The sequence below is a fragment of the Lampetra fluviatilis genome, chromosome 4, assembly GCF_964198595.1.
Source record: "Lampetra fluviatilis chromosome 4, kcLamFluv1.1, whole genome shotgun sequence".
Classification (NCBI taxonomy): domain Eukaryota; kingdom Metazoa; phylum Chordata; class Hyperoartia; order Petromyzontiformes; family Petromyzontidae; genus Lampetra; species Lampetra fluviatilis.
In genome coordinates, this window is record NC_136278.1 from 8,256,992 (window position 1) to 8,274,846 (window position 17,855).

At 47.1% G+C, this 17,855-nt stretch overlaps 1 protein-coding gene across 3 annotated transcripts in view; it reads left to right on the forward strand.

The window, feature by feature from the left end:
• The window catches only part of LOXL4 (lysyl oxidase like 4), a 74,628-nt gene continuing 56,773 nt past the window's right edge, over positions 1-17,855 (forward strand). For all 3 annotated transcript variants that reach the window (XM_078855506.1, XM_078855503.1, XM_078855505.1), the window contains exons 1-3: positions 1-162; positions 6,986-7,377; positions 13,024-13,199. In XM_078855506.1, coding sequence (XP_078711632.1) covers positions 7,011-7,377; positions 13,024-13,199 — 543 coding nt within the window. In that variant the 5' untranslated portion in view covers positions 1-162; positions 6,986-7,010. The remainder of the gene's footprint in view (positions 163-6,985; positions 7,378-13,023; positions 13,200-17,855) is intronic.

The window sequence follows — 17,855 nt, forward strand, 5'->3', positions numbered from 1 at the left end:
CACGTCAGCCAGCAGCTCCCCCCTTCTCACTGACGTCAAGGTTCTGTTGTGGGCCCCGTGGCTCCTATGCCCCGGTGTCCCCCTCATCCCACACTCAGAGCTGCGACAGTTCATGTGCAGCAGCAGCAGCAAGCTCGGCTCCTGCAACTAGCATCACTGCCGGTGAGATCTCATGCCTTGTTTATCACACACACACATATACCTACATATAAGTAGAATCGTGAAGTGTATTTTGTAAGGATGAGATGTTTTTCATTTACAGATAGGGGCGCTTGAGTTTATGCTTATTTGATTTGTTACACGGATGAACCCTTGCTTAAATGCCTTGCCCCAACGATCCCATTGCCCTGCTGCGCGACACGCGTGTATGCGATGGAGCTGTCATTCATTGTCAAGGCTCGGATTGCCCAGGCAATGCGAGACGTGGTGGTGGCTCATGACCACACATTCATAAGTTCGCATCCGCAGACAGGCTAGACTTGCCGTTTCAATTTTCAATATCTTAGTTCTGCATCAGTCGGTGGAGGAAATGGTTGATGAAAAGGTGGAAGTTGTGTTCATTGAAAACAGCTCGGCAATACTGTACTCGCCATAGCAACGGGGAATTTCTTACACTGGCCGACAAGCTTAGGGCGGGCAACAGCAACGAGCGATCGGCTGAGTTAAGGGACACTTTGACCTGACAATGCACAAGTGTGCACACCAGAGGAGTAGCGCGTATACAATCACATACCTGTGTGTGTCTATATGTGTGTGTGTGTACACGAGGTTTTTGCTTGTCAGTGCACCTATGGAGCACTTACGCAACTGTCTGGCTCCCAAGGGATTGCCGTGCCGGTCTGTAAGGCTGAGCGAGGCGTCGTCTTTGTCCCCTTCGAGCTGTCGTTGCAGTATATATATAGCGTGCCCGTGCGTGCATACGTTGTACCCTAAGACACATATATATAGCAGAACCCTTCAAGGATGGAATTGGAAACAGGCTTGTACAGCTGCCATTTGCGTCCACTCACACTCATAAAAGGGATCGTCCAAGAACATAACGGAATGTCCCAAGGCACAAACCTCATTCACCCCGTGTTTCCTACCCGACAAAGCTGCTGCGCTGTCATGGATAGAACATTGGACTTGCAATCACCAGAGATCAATCAATTTTACGACGCAGAAAGTTCGCACAATTGCCACGTGTTTCTTACATTCACCGCCGCTAGCCGCCTCTGTCCAACCGGCGGCACGGAAGGGGGTCCCCGCGGTCGATAGGCGGACTGCGAGTGGTGGGGTCAAGTGTGGGTGCTGCACCGCTTCCAGCGCGTTTTGCCGGTGCGGAAGAGTAGACCTCGTGAGGGCTGTCCGCCAGCGGTGGCGTAAGCGGGACATTGCAGGGCTGCGCCTTTAACGTGTCATCTTGCCCGTCGGTCTGAACGTACGGAGAGCGAGCAACTGGCCATTAATTCGCCGTTCCGTCTTATTACTCAGATATGTCAGAGAACTGGCAGTATAGAGGCCTTCGGAATTGTGGGTTAAACCTTTAAATTTTCTGATTTCTTACAACATCCAGTTGCAACAACCCATTGCGTTAGTGAACGGGTTATCACAGCAGCGGATATCACAGAGTTCTCTAATCTCTGGAGATAGCACACTAATACCGGACTCTCTGGCAGTTTGTGTTTAAATTAATGAATTGGCAAGATAGGTTTTGTTCCGCGACAATACGACCAGCTTTGTGTTTTTTTTAAATTAGTATTCATGTTTATGCAGTAGGTTCAAAAGCTAAGAGCACTAAGCTCGTGCACGGGTACGAGATAGATCTTTCCGTCATGCATGATGAAGGTGATGATGGTGACCCCGTAGAAATTTAAATTTGCAGTCTTTGAAGTTTTAAAGTGGTCCCCTCTATGCTCAGACTGGCAGACCAGGTTGTTGTTGTTGTTGTACAACTACGATTGCAAGCTGAGTCATGACCAAGACAAACTAAGATGCAGACAGACGGTGGCTTAAACCCAGACTGAAAAGTTGTAAATGAAATGCACAAGAGGCCTGTCAATCATTTAACAACGAAACGGCGTCTGCGTAATGCCGCGAGTTCAACACGCCCTGCCGTCAAAGAACAACTACTTTAGAACCCGCATGAAGCACGTCGTGTTGTCCTCGGGATGTACTGATCCCTGCCATAGGAATGTGGAATTTCCAAAATTGGCTCGGGATGGATAATGGAGGCGAGCTAGGTGCAAAAAAACCCCACCTGAGTATGGGTCCATGGGTTGACTTTTTGAACGCGGGTGCATAGTGCTGGAGCACTGTGCACACACAAATCACTCCTTTATTTCTCTCGAGTACACGGAGAGCTCAGGGCCGTTCTCCGCATCGCGTCTGGCTCGCTACTTCGCACGGTAGCTGATGCTATACTCATGGCGCCACCGGTGGCGAAATGTGAACTACCTCGCCTGGTACACAGGTGGTCGTGGGTTTAATCCCGACCCTGACGCCTGCTGCATATTTGGAGTTTGCGTGTCTCTCCTCCCCGTGGTCGCGTGGATTTTTTTTCTCCGGGTTCTTCGGTATTTCCCTCCACATCTAGAATCAACGTGCGTTTAGAGTATTTGGCTGCTATATCATTTCTAAATGATAAGCTATAATTTGTGGCCAGGTCGCTTCTGAAAAAGATCTGTATAGCTCAGTGGGTCTTACCTGGTAAAATAGACATATTTCAGTTGAGTTTTAGTAACTTCGAAACGGAATCACCAAAGTTTGACGTTGCAGGGTGTATATTCAGGACCCCGCGACCTCATCTTTCACGAGCAGTCGTGCTCAATTTCTCACTACAGTGCATATTGTTTCCGGGTGGCTGATGGTCTGGAGTAGGCCCGTGACTTGTAGTCAAAGTCATGGCGAGGAGTATACTGGATGTGGTGTTCCGGCTGCGGAATTAATTCGGGGTCACTGGCCATGATGGATCGCGGTTGAAGTCGAGCCCTTGTTCACAGGAGTACACAATGATTTGCTGTGCCAATAATGAATCCATAATATAACACCAATTCCCAACTGAGTTATGAATTTATTTTTACAACTATGTATCGCTCTCTGGCTTTCCGTGCCTATCTCACAACGGAGAGCATATCGATACTCTGCATTAAAATACAAGTGAGTTGTTGGTATGATGATAAATGGTTGGAGAATATCAAAAGACGAACTGGGTGAGAGGGTGTGAGTAGTAGGTTTGTAATGAAACCAAGAGCCTATATCTGGGTGTAAATTATTTGGTTATGATTGTGTGTGTGTGTACAGTAACATTTTCTGAACTTCGCGAAGTGGTTACACCTAATGCACTAAATTCCACGTTTCTCATTGTGAAAATCCAAGTTGAATAAAAGTGCATGCCAAAGCTGTCTCCGTTCCAGCGGGGCTGGCTAACCCGGTCCAGGTTTTACGTTGCGTCGATGCATGCTGGCGCACGTTAGGTGCAAAACCCATTTACGGCTTAAACTAATGTCTAGAATACACGGGATTCCGATGAGTGAGCTGCATTCACGCCACAGCCTTGCGTGAACACGCGGGTGAGTTGTGGCTATTCAGCCCAAACTCTGAGCCAGAGGTGGGACAAAGTCATTGTTATGCAAGTCCAAGTCGAGTCGCAAGTCATCAAATTCATGACTCGAGTCTGACTCGAGTCCAAGTCACATGACTCGAGTCCACATCTCAGAGGTGGGACAAAGTCATTGTTATGCAAGTCCAAGTCGAGTCGCAAGTCATCAAATTCATGACTCGAGTCTGACTCGAGTCCAAGTCACATGACTCGAGTCCACACCTCTGCTCTGAGCCATATCGTAAACCACTGCAGCCTGCGCTCATTCAATGGAGGAGGAATAGAAATACGACACGAAATCTCTCATAAAGCCCTCTCGCGCCTAGCAGACCTCGGCATTGGAAATTATCTCCTGAATATATTGGCATGGTGAGTGGCGGTGTAAATATTCGACCCTTTATCCCAGAGTTACTGGGATAATTCCAGGCTCCTTGGCGGGTGAATTTATATCACTCACCACTGGACATTGACATTAACACAAAGGTCGCCCGCTGAGTATCTACAAATTCTACCGTGTTCAAACGTGGTGGTCACTAAACCTTTGATGTGGGTCCGTGCCAAAAATATAACCACACAATTACGTAGCCAGTTTTCAGCGGCTTTTAGCACGACGCGCACACTCGTACGCCAGCCTTTAATGAAAAATAGCAGCGGTGCCGTTTCAATTTTGCGACTGTGTTCAAGAAACTTCAACGCGGAGGTGCGGTTAAAAAAATAAAATCCTTGTCACGAACGGGCCGCGAAATTCTCATCACAAACAGCAGCGCCGTTATAAACGTTTGCATTCACTATTGTCCAGCACTGTTCAGGGCATTCCACACTAATTTATGCACGAACCGCTGGAATGTCTTTTGCGGGAATGTTTAACTTTGAACAACCTAGCCCATTATTTCAAAGGCCCCATTCTTAAAAGCCTCATTAATTTGTTGCATTTAAAGACGTTCAAACCTGGCACACGACTCACTTTACGTTGTGCCAAATAGCAACATCGGTGCACCGTGTAGACTTGCTGACGTTAGACCAACCAGCTCGCTCGTGAAGAGATTGTGGGACGCGTGCGTGCCACGTGTGTAGGGATATCGTGCTCGGGCGATAGACGCGCATCCGTGCCAGTTTTCTTTCCCGTCTAACCGCCGCCACTGCCATATGGACGGCAGTCCATGCTTTTTCCACGTGCCAGGTGTAAGTCGCTTCAGAATATATTAACTGCGCCGAATGTAAGTTCACTCATTCTTTTCGATTTAAAGCTTTCGTGACTGCAGGGATTCATCTTCTTGGTTCTTTCGGTAAAGTCACGTAGAAGGGAAGTAATAAAATAATAAAAATAAAACATAATAAAATAATTCTCACGACGTTTCGGCCACAACGCAAGCAGCCGTCCTCAGGTGAAGACCAGGTCTGTCGGGGAGACAGCGTTGTGGTCGAAACGTCGTGAGAATTATTTTATTATGTTTTATTTTTATTATTTTATTACTTCCCTTCTACGTGACTTTACCGAAAGAACCAAGAAGAGGGTTCACTCATTCTGTGTACACGACGCCGCAATATGCTCAGTTTGCAGTGGGCCACTGGCAATTTGCTTGAACTCACGCATTCGTAATAATTCAGAATCGCTTGGAACGAGCCTCTTTCCCGACCACCGTTGATAACCCACACGCACCGACCTGCCGAGGTGAAGTATGGTCAAACAACACCCACATGGCGTTGGCAGGCCTTTCACTCATTGGTGGATTAAGGATGTCTGGGAATTTGTTTCTTTCATTTATTTACAATTTTAATGAGAATAAATGTACAGGCCCTTTGTCGACGCACCGCCACCTGTGATCGGATGGGTTTTTAAATTCAGTCAAATCTCACAAGCAAATCCTTCTGCGCAACTTGTCAGCGTCATGCCATTCGTTATCCCACTGTCCAGAAGACACACGCGTGTGTATTCATATTCTTAGTTTTTTTTCGGTAAAGTCACGTAGGTAAAACATTAAAATTAATGAAAGTTAAATTAAATTAAAATAAAAATCACGACGTTTCGGAGGCAACACAAGCTTCCGTCTTCAGGTGGAACCGTCACAGCACGATAGCTGTATCAAGTTAGAGAAATTCCAAGAAAACAGTCCTTGTATATATATACTGGTTGAGGGTGGGAGGAGCCAAGGTAGGCCCTGGATATTATTGTTGTGAGGTTCGGTGCGGCTGAAGCACGCTGTTAGGAATGAGCCTTTGTTGTGTAAACTAGGTGCAGATGATGTACACACGCCGTGTGTGTTTTGCATGCGTCCTCCACACAGCCACACGCATCGAGTGTCGATGAGAACTGTGCAAAAGTAGGACGACAGTGGTCCTCAACACCAGCTCTCTCTCTCTCTCGCCAGTGTTCTTGCCGTTCATTATTCCACGTCCGAAAAAAACACACAACAGTCGCATTCACGAAGCGTGGCGTTGTTACGTAACGCATATCGTTGTACCTGGCCAGCGTGTGAACGGGGAACATTTGGCGTGGTTGAAAGCTGGACCGTAGATGAGCTGCGATCAGTGGCGTGGTCGCCACTGAGTACGCCAGGCCGTGCTGCAGCATGGAGACCCGTGGGCCACAAGGAAGACGAGTGGGGGACGGGCATTTGAAAGGCGGCTGCATTGAATTACGTTGCATCTGGACCTGTGCCAATCACAGCACGCTACTGCTTGCGAGCACTGCAGTTGATAACCAGCGGGCGGTGGGAATCGCAGCACAACGTCTGCCCCATTGAAAGCATTTCCCAAACGCCGCGCTGAAGTAGCGGGCGAATATCTATGGAGGAATTGTCCAAACCTTCCACGCGTGACCCTTTTTGAGCAAATAGAACCATCGTAAACAGAACCATGGTCATCAGCCATGACATCTACTCGTAGCTGTCAACCCCTTATCAGTGCCCTACCTTATTACAGACCTTACTGGTCACCCCGTGCCCTTATAAATCTTAATGTTTATCCTACAAGGTCCTATCACAAGGGAGAAACACAAACAAATAAAAAAAATTATGCCACTAAACAATTCTATTTTTGCCCATATTGAAACGGCTGTACGCCGTATGGACCTGAAAACTCAATTTCCCTATACAAGAATACGGGTAAACCGCATGGGTTGACAGGTATGTCCACTACTGGATGAAGGCCTCCCCAAGCCATCGCCGCCTCTCACGATTGCGCCCTGTGACAAGCCACGTAGCACGTGCACACAAGCCGCTGTCGTCGCCCCATCTCCCTTGGCGAACATCCTCTCCTCCGTCTGCCCCTTCTGTCGTCGTTCGCCTCGGTCAGCATACGATCATCCCGTCTGGCGATGTGTCCTGCCCAAGGCCCGCTCGCTTCCACCTTCAGGGTCAATACGGCGCGCGCCTAACTTGCGTGCGCGTGGCTCTCCGCGTGCAGGGACCGTGCGCCGTCTCCTACGGCGATGAAACCCCACGCGTCCCGAGCGTGCGCGCCCAAAGTCGCGACGCCGTCGCCGCCGCCGCCGCTGCTGCTGCTGTTGCTGCTGCTGCTTGGAGTCACCGGTTGCTGGGGCCAGGGAGAGGTGGACAACAGCGAGGGCGACGGGAGCACGCCGGGGGGTGACGCGGCCGAGCCCGCCGTGAAGGTCCGGCTCGCCGGACCGACCCGGCGCTACTTCGAGGGGCGCGTCGAGGTCTACTTCAACGGCGAGTGGGGCACGGTGTGCGACGACGACTTCAACCTGCAGTCGGCCAACGTGGTGTGCCGCGAGCTGGGCTTCACCGGGGCCAACACGTGGGCCCACAGCGCCAAGTTCGGCCAGGGCTCAGGTGAGGCGAGACCGTCACGTCACGCGCCGTGTCCCGCCGCTCCTCCGCAGTCGTTGATGGGATTCGGGCGGGTTAGGCCGCGTTTGTCGCCGAGGATTGTTGTGCTCTTGCCTTGGGCCTGTGCCAATCACACCACGCGACTGGTTGCGAGCACCGGAGTTGATAACCACCAGCGGTGGCAATCACAGCACAACCTCTGCCCCCTGTAAAAAGAACACACACACACACGCATCTCCAGGGCCATCGTGATGCACATATTTCTCCCACCCATGGCTTAATTTCAGCCGAGTCTGTCTGGATCAGCAACCCAGAAAATATGTATCGACCCAGCACACCACATCTAGTATGACTGTGGCTATTAGCCACGTGCCGCCTCCGGGTCTTCCTGTGAGAAATTAGGCCTCGCTCCCATCCTTGTGCAGCGGCTCGAAGTGGACTCATATTTAGATACTTTACAAGTCAAAATGTTACTCTTTTGTAAGCAAGCCCAACCATTGAAGCGGATGATGTTATATCGATGAGGGGAGGAGCGGTGGTGTAGAGGTTCACACACTCTGCTCTGATCCTGGAAACCTGCATTTTATTCCGGGTCACGGCTAACATCCGTGGCGAGTGATGTCTGAGCCGGTCCTGGGGTCCCTCCTTCGCCAGCCCACACTGACCAGCCCCCCTCTACAGGTTTTCCACTTCTGAGACATCTTCATAGTTTTTTAATATTATTTTTCATTTGTTTTACGATTGTATCACGATCGTACGTGTACAGCCCTTTAGTCACCGCTGGATGAGGGCCTCCCCACGCATCTAGAGCTGTGGGGGGTTGTTCGACCACACCTCGTCATATTGGTCACCGTGGGTTGGTGAAGGTGGGGAACATTGACGTGGGAGCATGGAATGATGGGACAACAATGCAATGCTGCACTACCCTCTCTTGAATTTCGATTTAAAGCTTTCGTGACTGCAGGGATTCAAATTCTTGGTTCTTTCGGTAAAGTCACGTAGAAGAGGTTCTTTCTATGTGACTTTACCGAAAGAACTAAGAATATGATACCCTCTCTTGCTCAACACGTCCCCCCCCCCCCCCTCTGAGCTTATAACAACCTCTCATGGATGCAGAGTCACCCATTCAAGCAATGTCCAGTCTCAACCCTGCTTAGTTTCCGGGATCCGATGAGATCGGGCGCATGCCGAGCCAATTAGTTCACAGGCGCAAATATAGTGACAGGGCGAATAACTTAGATGACTAAGAACCGTACGAATTACATTTCCTGTTGGGAGATAGATTACGTGGGGGCTCATACCAGAGCACCGAGATGTTTGGCAGCCCTCCACGACATCCACTGCCTGGGAAGTGTAACACTGGAGAATTTTGCGTGAAAAATGTTAAACATTTTTTTTATATATAAAACATTTCTGAGTATTTACATTTTACAACAACACCACAATAAATCTGCCTCCGGGCACTGGAGACCATCTGGAGAAGATTCCAGGCACGTGTTGACAATGATGACGAACAAGTAGAGACTCTTTCACTTTTTGAAGCTATTAACATACATTTGTTATCGTGTCACATTGTATTATCCGTTATTTTTCCATTAAAAACGATAGTCCCATATAAGTGTTAACATTTTTTGCAGCACCCTGTATAAGCACCGAAACACTCATCCGAGCGATCCCGAAACTGTGCACAATAATAACAAATAAGTTGACAATACATAATAAGCCGAGTCTGTTAACTCAACAACAACAAAAATAAGCGATATAGCAGCATTTGTTAATTCTAGATTTGAAGCTTTCGTGACTGCAAGGATTCATACTCTTAGTTCTTTCGGTAAAGTCATGTAGGTAAAAAAATGAAATTAATAAAAATTAAAACAATAAAAATCACGACGTTTCGGAGGCAACACAAGTCTCCGTCATCAGGTGGGACCGTCACAGCCAGATTTGCTGCATCAAGTGAATGATGCAGTAAATCTGGCTGTGACGGTCCCACCTGATGACGGAGACTTGTGTTGTCTCCGGAACGTCGTGATTTTTATTGTTTCATTTTTATTAATTTCATTTTTTTACCTACGTGACTTTACCGAAAGAACTAAGAGTAAGCATTTGTTAAATGTGGCCTGACTGTTTCAATGAGAGACTACAGTGGTCTGGAGTAGTCCTGCTCAAACAAACGCTGCTGAAAAGCATTGTGGTTCGCAAGGCCCATCGACGCACGGAGAACAAATATACGGGGTATATATATATTTCTAGTTTTTGTGTGGAGAGACACTGCTTTAGTCTTTATTTTATTACGCGCAATTCAACACTTTGGCGCACAATGCGTGAGTGTGCGCAGTGATAGATCCGCTCGAGGAGCACACTGTAATCTGATTGGAGCGTTCAAAGAACAGAGCTCGCTCGCAAGCACGGCTCTTCACCATAAACGAATCAAGGTCACCCCCCCCCCCCCGACCGACCCCCTTTTGATTTGGCTGGGTCATCGCCACCCAGACCGCCGATCGCTGCTCGGTTACTCGTGTTATGGCTTTTTTTTTTAAAGAAACCTCAACTCCTTTCGTATTGGTCGGGAGTTGATCAGCACCGTATACATGGACAGTTTTTCACTTTCAGTTTCATTTATTTGGTATAGCCCTGTGAGACATTCGGCTCTTGAATCGGGTGCAACCGCAACAAACAAAAAACAAAAACATGAACAAAAAAGCATATTAAAGTGACTATGTGCAAACAGAAAGTCCAAGAAAAGACAGCAAACTATTGCGGTCATGCCGAGGTTGGTGAGTGAGCCAGTGGATGGCTGCAGGAGTCACCTGATGAACATCTGACAATACGCTGCCAGCGAATGATGGCCAGCAGGCCGTGGTGTAGAACACTGATCTGGGGTCTCAGTGCACGCGAGTGTTACGCAAGCAATATTCCTGTGGCGTCCACTTGCTATTTTAGTCCTTGCTGTCAACTCTCAGAACGCATTCCAAACATCGAAAGTAATTTAGGATGTAACGCATCAATTTCTGTAATGATGATTGATTATGATGAAGCCTCTTGCTGACTCGCTCTCATTGATACACCAGCTAACGCTAATGATACACCAGCTAACGCTAACGCTGGTGTATCACTGTCCTATTAAACGCAATGCGATCATGAGGTCAGTTATGCGTACACTTCACCCCACTCGTAACGACGACCCTTGCCTGTGACATCTCGCGATTGAGAGGGCATTTCTTGCACGGGCCTGAGACCCGGCGAGTCAAAAGCGATCCAGTCTGTCCGCTTAAACAAATGTTGATGGAAAGCATGAGTTCAGATGGCCCAGAGGCTGATGGAGATCGTATTAAGGTGGGCAGGTGTTATTCGGTAACCGGGTGGTGGAGTTAGTGGAGTTATTATCGAGGTGACAGCTAGCTGCATGGCAGCAAAGTGCTTGTATTCAGGCAGTACAGCAAATAGGTTTCTGAGTTTGAGTGTGTGTGTGGGTTTTTATTTTCTTCTGGGAAATCGAGTTGACTCCCACACACAAAACGGCCTACGTTACCTGAACGTCCCAAGTTCTGTAGCAACTCCCTGAGCATGAGTCAGCCGCAGGATTACACGAGGCCTTACTGGGTTAGACGACAAATAACTGCTGCTGCTGTTGTTGTTTTTTTCCATTCATAAACGAGTATGAAAACATGCGTTGAGTAAAAGAGCCCAAGAGGAAGATGGGGGGAGGGGGGAAGTCCACTGTGACTCGGAGTGAAAGTACAAACACGGCCTTGCTTCCTGACCTGGATCAGGGCAGAAGAGAGTTGGTGAACACCGCACCCCGTGCACTGCAAATATAGAACAACAGGGTGTGCATTTCACGGTCCGCGTATCCAGTGGAGGGCCCTCCCAGTCTCCCGAAGGTCCCTCCTCTCTGGGTGGAATCGTTTCAAAGCCAGAATCTGAAATAGCACTCACGAGCCGCTACTTGAAAGGCCCAATCTTGATTTGAAGCTTTCGTGACTGCAGGAATCCATACTCTTGGGTCCTTTCGGTAAAGTCACGTAGGTAGAAAATAAAATAAATCACGACGTTTCGGGCGCAACACAAGCGTCCGTCGTCAGGTGGGAAAGCGTGGTCTGCTGCTGAGGCAGACTGTTTTTAAAGGTTTGAAATGGGTGTAGCTCCAGGGTTATAAGGAAGTGGCCGGGGCTAGTGATGTTAATGAGAGAAAATAGCATGGAAGTGGCTCTGTTAATGTGAGGGATTAGCATTGAAAAAACAAAATTTAAAAACCTACTCGGGGCTGTTGTATCATTTGCAAGGGTTATGCTGTCATCGTCGAAATCCCACATGTTTAAAATCACTTTTTCATGATGTCGGTTGTAACAACCAGCGAAACGTCGTACTCGAATTGTAAATGTTGTGGGTTTACTCTCCAACACACCGGTGTGCTGAACTAGCAACTAATTGGCACGTTTTGTTTACTTGAAAAACCTTACTAATTGTCTGTGCCAGGTGGTGGCGGGTTGAATGGAACATTTATATTCACGCTTCGTGCAGATGTATTAAGTTGAACGACTGTACTGCTCTATTGTAGCTACTGATTTCAAGTCGCGTAATGAATCGCATGGATGAGTAAGTAATTATCGTGTTCATTAAATAATGCACATTTATGTAAAACCTTTTTTTTTTTATCAAACTACATTTATAGCTTTTGATTTAAAGCGTTCGTGACTGCAGGGATTCATATTCTTGGTTCTTTCGGTAAATTCACCTAGAAGGGAAATAATAAAATGTTTTATATTTTTATTCTTTTATCATTTCCCTTCTACGTGACTTTACCGAAAGAACCAAGAATATACATTTATACCGTTTATAAAGTAATAAGATTAGTACTATAACAGCAAAATGCGAGAAATTGACGAAACTAAAGTTCAAGTGTAAATGAACAGATCGGAGAAGTCTTAAAAAAACACACCAACCCCCAACCCCTACTACTCCCAGGGTAAGACTTGAAATGTAAACACAGCACGAATAAAAGCAAGTCCCGCTTGCGGGCCGAATCACCACGCATGGACTCAACGCGAGACTTTCTCGGCAAACCAAAATATCACGTGTATATTTACAACAATTTGTTTTGTGACTTGTCCGTGTAATTGCCACGAGAAGAGCAGTAATAACGCATGCCAGCGGCCACAGCAGCGTCGCCTGAGGTCCATTTCTGTGAGGAATACAGATCGACACTGAAGGTCACTCGCGCCCTGCATTTAAACGGTCTGATGCTTCAGGGCTGATCGAGCCCCTCAGATAAAGTAATGCGCTACTTCGAAGGAAGTTCCTTTATCTGATCTGGATACGGCTGCAGTCAGTTTGGCAAGCGTTCTTGTACTTGTCCCATTGTGCAATGGCAGTTGGCGGTAGCGTGCGCACGCAATGCGCCGTGTACCCTAATACCCGCCGCCACGGCTGAAGTGTTACGAGAAGATATATCGACTCACGCTCTCTGCTTCTGCTTTGGCAACAGCGTCTGAGATATGCCGCACGATCGCGGCAAAGGGAGAGAAATCCCAGGCATCGCAATCGTCACCCTGTCGGTCGGCTGTCGGTTGGTTCTCCGACACATTTTGAGCTGGATCATTTGCTACAAGGATTGCCCCCCCCCCCTCTGCCCCCGCCTGTTTCCAGGACCAATTCTGTTGGACAACATTTACTGCAATGGAGAAGAGAGATCACTCATCCAGTGTCAGTCCAACGGCTGGGGAGTCCACGACTGCAAGCACTCGGAGGACGTGAGCGTCATTTGTCTGGAGAAGAGGCTGCCGGGATTCGAGGGACACGAGGACATCAGCAACATCGTCGAGGTGCCGGTCGCCGCGTCGGGTGCAGAGCAGTGCCCCCCCCCCCCCCAAACCTCCTCGCGGCTACTTGTGCCTTAGCCCCTTAAATTTCGATTTAAAGCTTTCGTGACTGCAGGGATTCATCTTCTTGGTTCTTTCGGTAAAGTCACGTAGAATGGAAATAATGAAATAATAAAAATAAAACATCGTAAAATAATTATCACGACGTTTCGGCCACAACGCAAGCAGCCGTCCTCAGGTGAAGAACAGGTCCTCAGGTGAAGAACAGGTCTGTCGGCTGCTTGCGTTGTGGCCGAAACGTCGTGAGAATTATTTTATTATGTTTTATTAGTATTATTTTATTACTTCCAACCTTACCCCCTTGTTGAAGTTTGTTTCAATCGAGTACCGCTCCCCCCGCCCGCCCGCCCCTGCTTACCTGACCCAATATGGTTCTAAGAATTACATCTGTGAATTAATGAACATCAATATTTTAACTCAATTGTTCGTTTTGTGAGGTATCCCTAACTAAGCTAGTAACTGCAAGCGAATAAAAATTAATACTAAAAGGACGCTCTGCGTGCATCACGTAATTTATAATAATAGGCCTTACCCTCTCTGCCAATAAAACAGTTGTGTTCAGATGTTAAATACCACACTGAAACCTTTTGCAAGGAATCATGTCTGCATTGACCACACACAGTACCTGTGGTGAACATGCAAACAAAAACAAAAACACGCTCCCGACGTGATTTATTCCTCAAGTATGAAATAATTTCACACGTTTAAAAATCAGCTCGCGTACCCCCGGTTCAGAACCGCTGGACTATAGAGGAACGGTGGCACATTCAGTTGCAGACAAACCTGGCCAAAGAGGTGGCTGGGTGAGTGAGATGAGCCCGGACCGGGTTCACAAATCGAGGTTTCAGCGCCACCCTTGATAATGATATACCGGTGTTCTCAAGTACAGCCAGTTTGTGGTCCCTGCTTGGTCACAATGACTACAGGAAAGCCATAATATTAGTTTTTTTTTTACTTGATTTAACAAAAATTAGGACTCACGGATAATAATGCTGACTCCGGTTTGACTGCCACACGATAAACATTTTTATACCAGGGCAAAGGAGAATGAACATTGTTCCTGAGAAGGTACTTAAATCGAGCTCAGAAGCAGTTCTATGATCTCAACTTCCGTAAGCTCTTCTCTGGTGCAGGGTGATGCACTGCTCACTGCATTGGTCCAAAATTGGCAACCTCTTTATCTCACGATATGGCACCGACAGCCCCGTTGCAATAACAATCGAAATAGACGCAAAAAAAGAGAGAAAACCCGTCCATTACGAGGCTCGTACTATGATGACATTTCCCGCGCGCCCGCCCAGTGCGATGAGAGTGCCCGTCCCACCGTATGCCATGATAGTGATTGCCTGTGCAGTCCTTCATTGGATAGAACACGAGCAGTGATCTGTTACTCTTTGTTTCCGTACACTGTGCTTACAGATGTGACCTCGCCTGTGCATTTACATCGACAGACACGATCACGTGGATGGCCTTGCTGATTTTAAACGAATGCCCTTTCTTACATCTCGGGAAACTATAAACTATTAAACTAAATTATTTTTTATTTTACCAGGTAAGGCCCACTGAGCTATTTCGCTCTTTGTCATAAACGACCAGGCTACAAATGATAGCTCAACGAAGTGGCTTATCACGTGTAACTGTGTTTGTAAGATGAAAAGTACCTGCACGCGTGCTAGCGCGGCAGCGAGTAGGCAGCCATCTGCGGTGGACCCAGCAAAACGCAACAGGCACAACGGAGATGCCCTGTGCCGAGTGTGGCAGCTGCTAATGATGTCATGTGCTCAACTGCCACAATGGGGAGGTGGCAGGCGAAGGGGTGAAAGGATGTTCCCCAAAGACCGTTTGCTTTCTCAGAAGCCGAGGTAACGCAGAGCCCCTCTGCTTTTCAATGACAAGCTTGGGCCCCGTAGCCTTTTTCCCTTTCCATCGCATTGACATGATGGGAGCTTTTTCTTTATTTGGATGACCTGCCTTAACCCCTCCGTGTCTTTTGTCCTTTGTTGTGCAAAGGCACCTGGGGTAGCCCTGAGAGCAAAGCAGCAGCATTCTTCAAACATCCTCACCAAACGTGCGCGTAGACGCGAAAACACTGCAGGCTTCGGCTCAGAAATCTGGTGTTGGCCTCGAATTGTGACCTGTGCCTAAAAATCCAATTATTGGACTCTAATTGGAATGACCTCATGGAAAAAAACGTAGGCTGCTGGCGTCTTTTGAGAGAGAGAAAAAAAAAGTTGTCCCCAGCTGTTTTTAAATCACATCCCTCCAATTTTTGTAAGAGTATAGAAGACCAGACACCGAGCCTGAATTCGTTCCCTGTTTTTGCTGACCATTACAAAGTTGGCGATTAACTAATTATTTTGTATAAAAAACTAAATGTAAAGACGTAGGTGCAGCCCTGAAATTGCTTGTTCACGACTGCTGATGGACGGGCCTCCACTCGAGGGAGCTCTTGAGAGCCCCTATGGAGGGTATTTTACCCCCTTGCCCATGCTGGTAAGGACATCTGTGAAAATGGGCTTCATAGCTATGAAAAAATAAGAATAGGTTTTACCCTTTCTGGCAATAAATCAGGTGTTAAGATGTTCAAACAGCAAATAGATATACTCTTTGGTTCTTTCGGTAAAGTCACGTAGGTAGAAATAAAATAAAATAAAACAAATCACGACGTTTCGATCGCAACACAAGCAATCTTCATCAGGTGGAACAACCACAGCAAGAAAATGCTGAAGTTGGCGAGAGCAAAAGATATACCTTTCGCAAGGAATCAAGTCTGCATTAACTACACGTACTTGTGTTGAACATGCAAACAAAAACATGCTCTGACAATATACGCATTGTATTTGAAACTGATTGTCCTACACCAGAGAGAGCAATGGTAAAACCTATTCCTTTATTCTTTGGTTTTTTCCGTAAAGTCACGTAGTATTTTTCTCTCTATGTGACTTTACCCAAAGAACCAAAGAATATGAATTCCTGCAGTCACGAAAGTTTAAAGTCAAAATTTAAGGGTAAACCCTATTCTTATTATTTCATACTTTGATACTGGCAAAAAAGCGTCCCATGATATAGCTTCATAGCTTATCGGATTCCTCATCCGGTCTAAATAAAGATGTTTGAAGAGGTGGGAGTACCCACAATTTACCCGACACCACAGCCACAACAGAGGCACAGCAGCAATTATTTTGGCCTCGCCCGAAGCCGTCGCGTGGCTTTCAAACTTGGGCGTGGATCTTCACGTCGCTATTCACGAAGCCATAACGCGAGCAAAATTCCAGACCTGCCGATCGACAACCTGTGCTGTACCAATGTACCCTGCTGGGTGGACATTGCATAGCTCCAGCAACCGGAGGCTATTGCACTTTTAAAGCCAAATTGAAAACTAATTTCTTTAGAACTACTTTTTTGTGTTTGGTTACTTGTCCTTTCCACAGCACCTCCAATACGCACGGTTGGTTGCGTATGGTTTGAATTAAGTTCAACATGCCTTGCATACATACATACATACAGAAGAAACTTTAACCGTGGTTTCCACTGATACGCTGGGAGTTGGGATCGAACCGGTGACCTCTGTGACTGCACATCGAGTGCTCACTGACCATCGCACCGCAGCGGCAGCATCCCCAATTATTGTGTAAAGTATTACATTTTAAGACCGGCTTTTTGTTGTTGTCGTCGATACTTGCCGAGTCGCAGTGGTAATAGTGGCAAGACTTAGGGTTCATCTTCTTGGTTCTTTCGGTAAAGTCACGTAGAATGAAAATAATACAATAATAAAAATAAAACATAATAAAATAATAGAAATAATATAATATATTTATTATTTTATTATAATCATTCTACGTGACTTTACCGAAAGAACCAAGAAGATGAATCCCTGCAGTCACGAAAGCTTTAAATCGAAATTTAAGACTTAGGGTTGTTCTTTTGTCTGTACTCTTCACGGGAACATTTCGTATAAACGCTGCTCTCTCGTGCACCCTGCCCCTTAGTCGTACTGTACACTGCGTCTTTGTGCCAAGCAGGGCTGGTGGTGGTGCTGTATCGACCGCCCAGGATCCCGGGTTGATTCATTTGGTTTTGTCGTCCGTTCTAAAGTTCACACGGTGCGTCAATTACGGTTCACCGTAGTCTTTGCAAAACAGAGCAATGCCGTTGCAATTTCGGGACATTCTGCTCCAATTAGCAAACAGGAGTCGAGTGAGGAATTTTAAATGCGGCGCAGACCCAGACGTGTACACCTACGTTTGTTCATACTTGCATGGATCATACGTCTGTAAAATCCGTATATTGGTACACATAGTGTACTTTAGTGTCCGTCACATAGTGCACCTACAGAGTATTGGGAAATACGGTGCGACTGTCCTTGTGTGGCGATACAACACAATTTGGATTCATACAACATTTCAATGAGACCGCATAGCAAACTGTGCGGATATTTTTTTCATACAGCGGGGGCGGTCAGTCCAAGGCAGCGGGAAAATATCTTGAGTCTGGCAGGGAGTTGATATCACCAGCGGCTGGGAGAAGCGAGATCCAGACTATGGGGGCCAGCAAAGGAGAATGAGCGACATCCCACTGACCAAAGGCTGACTGGGGGCT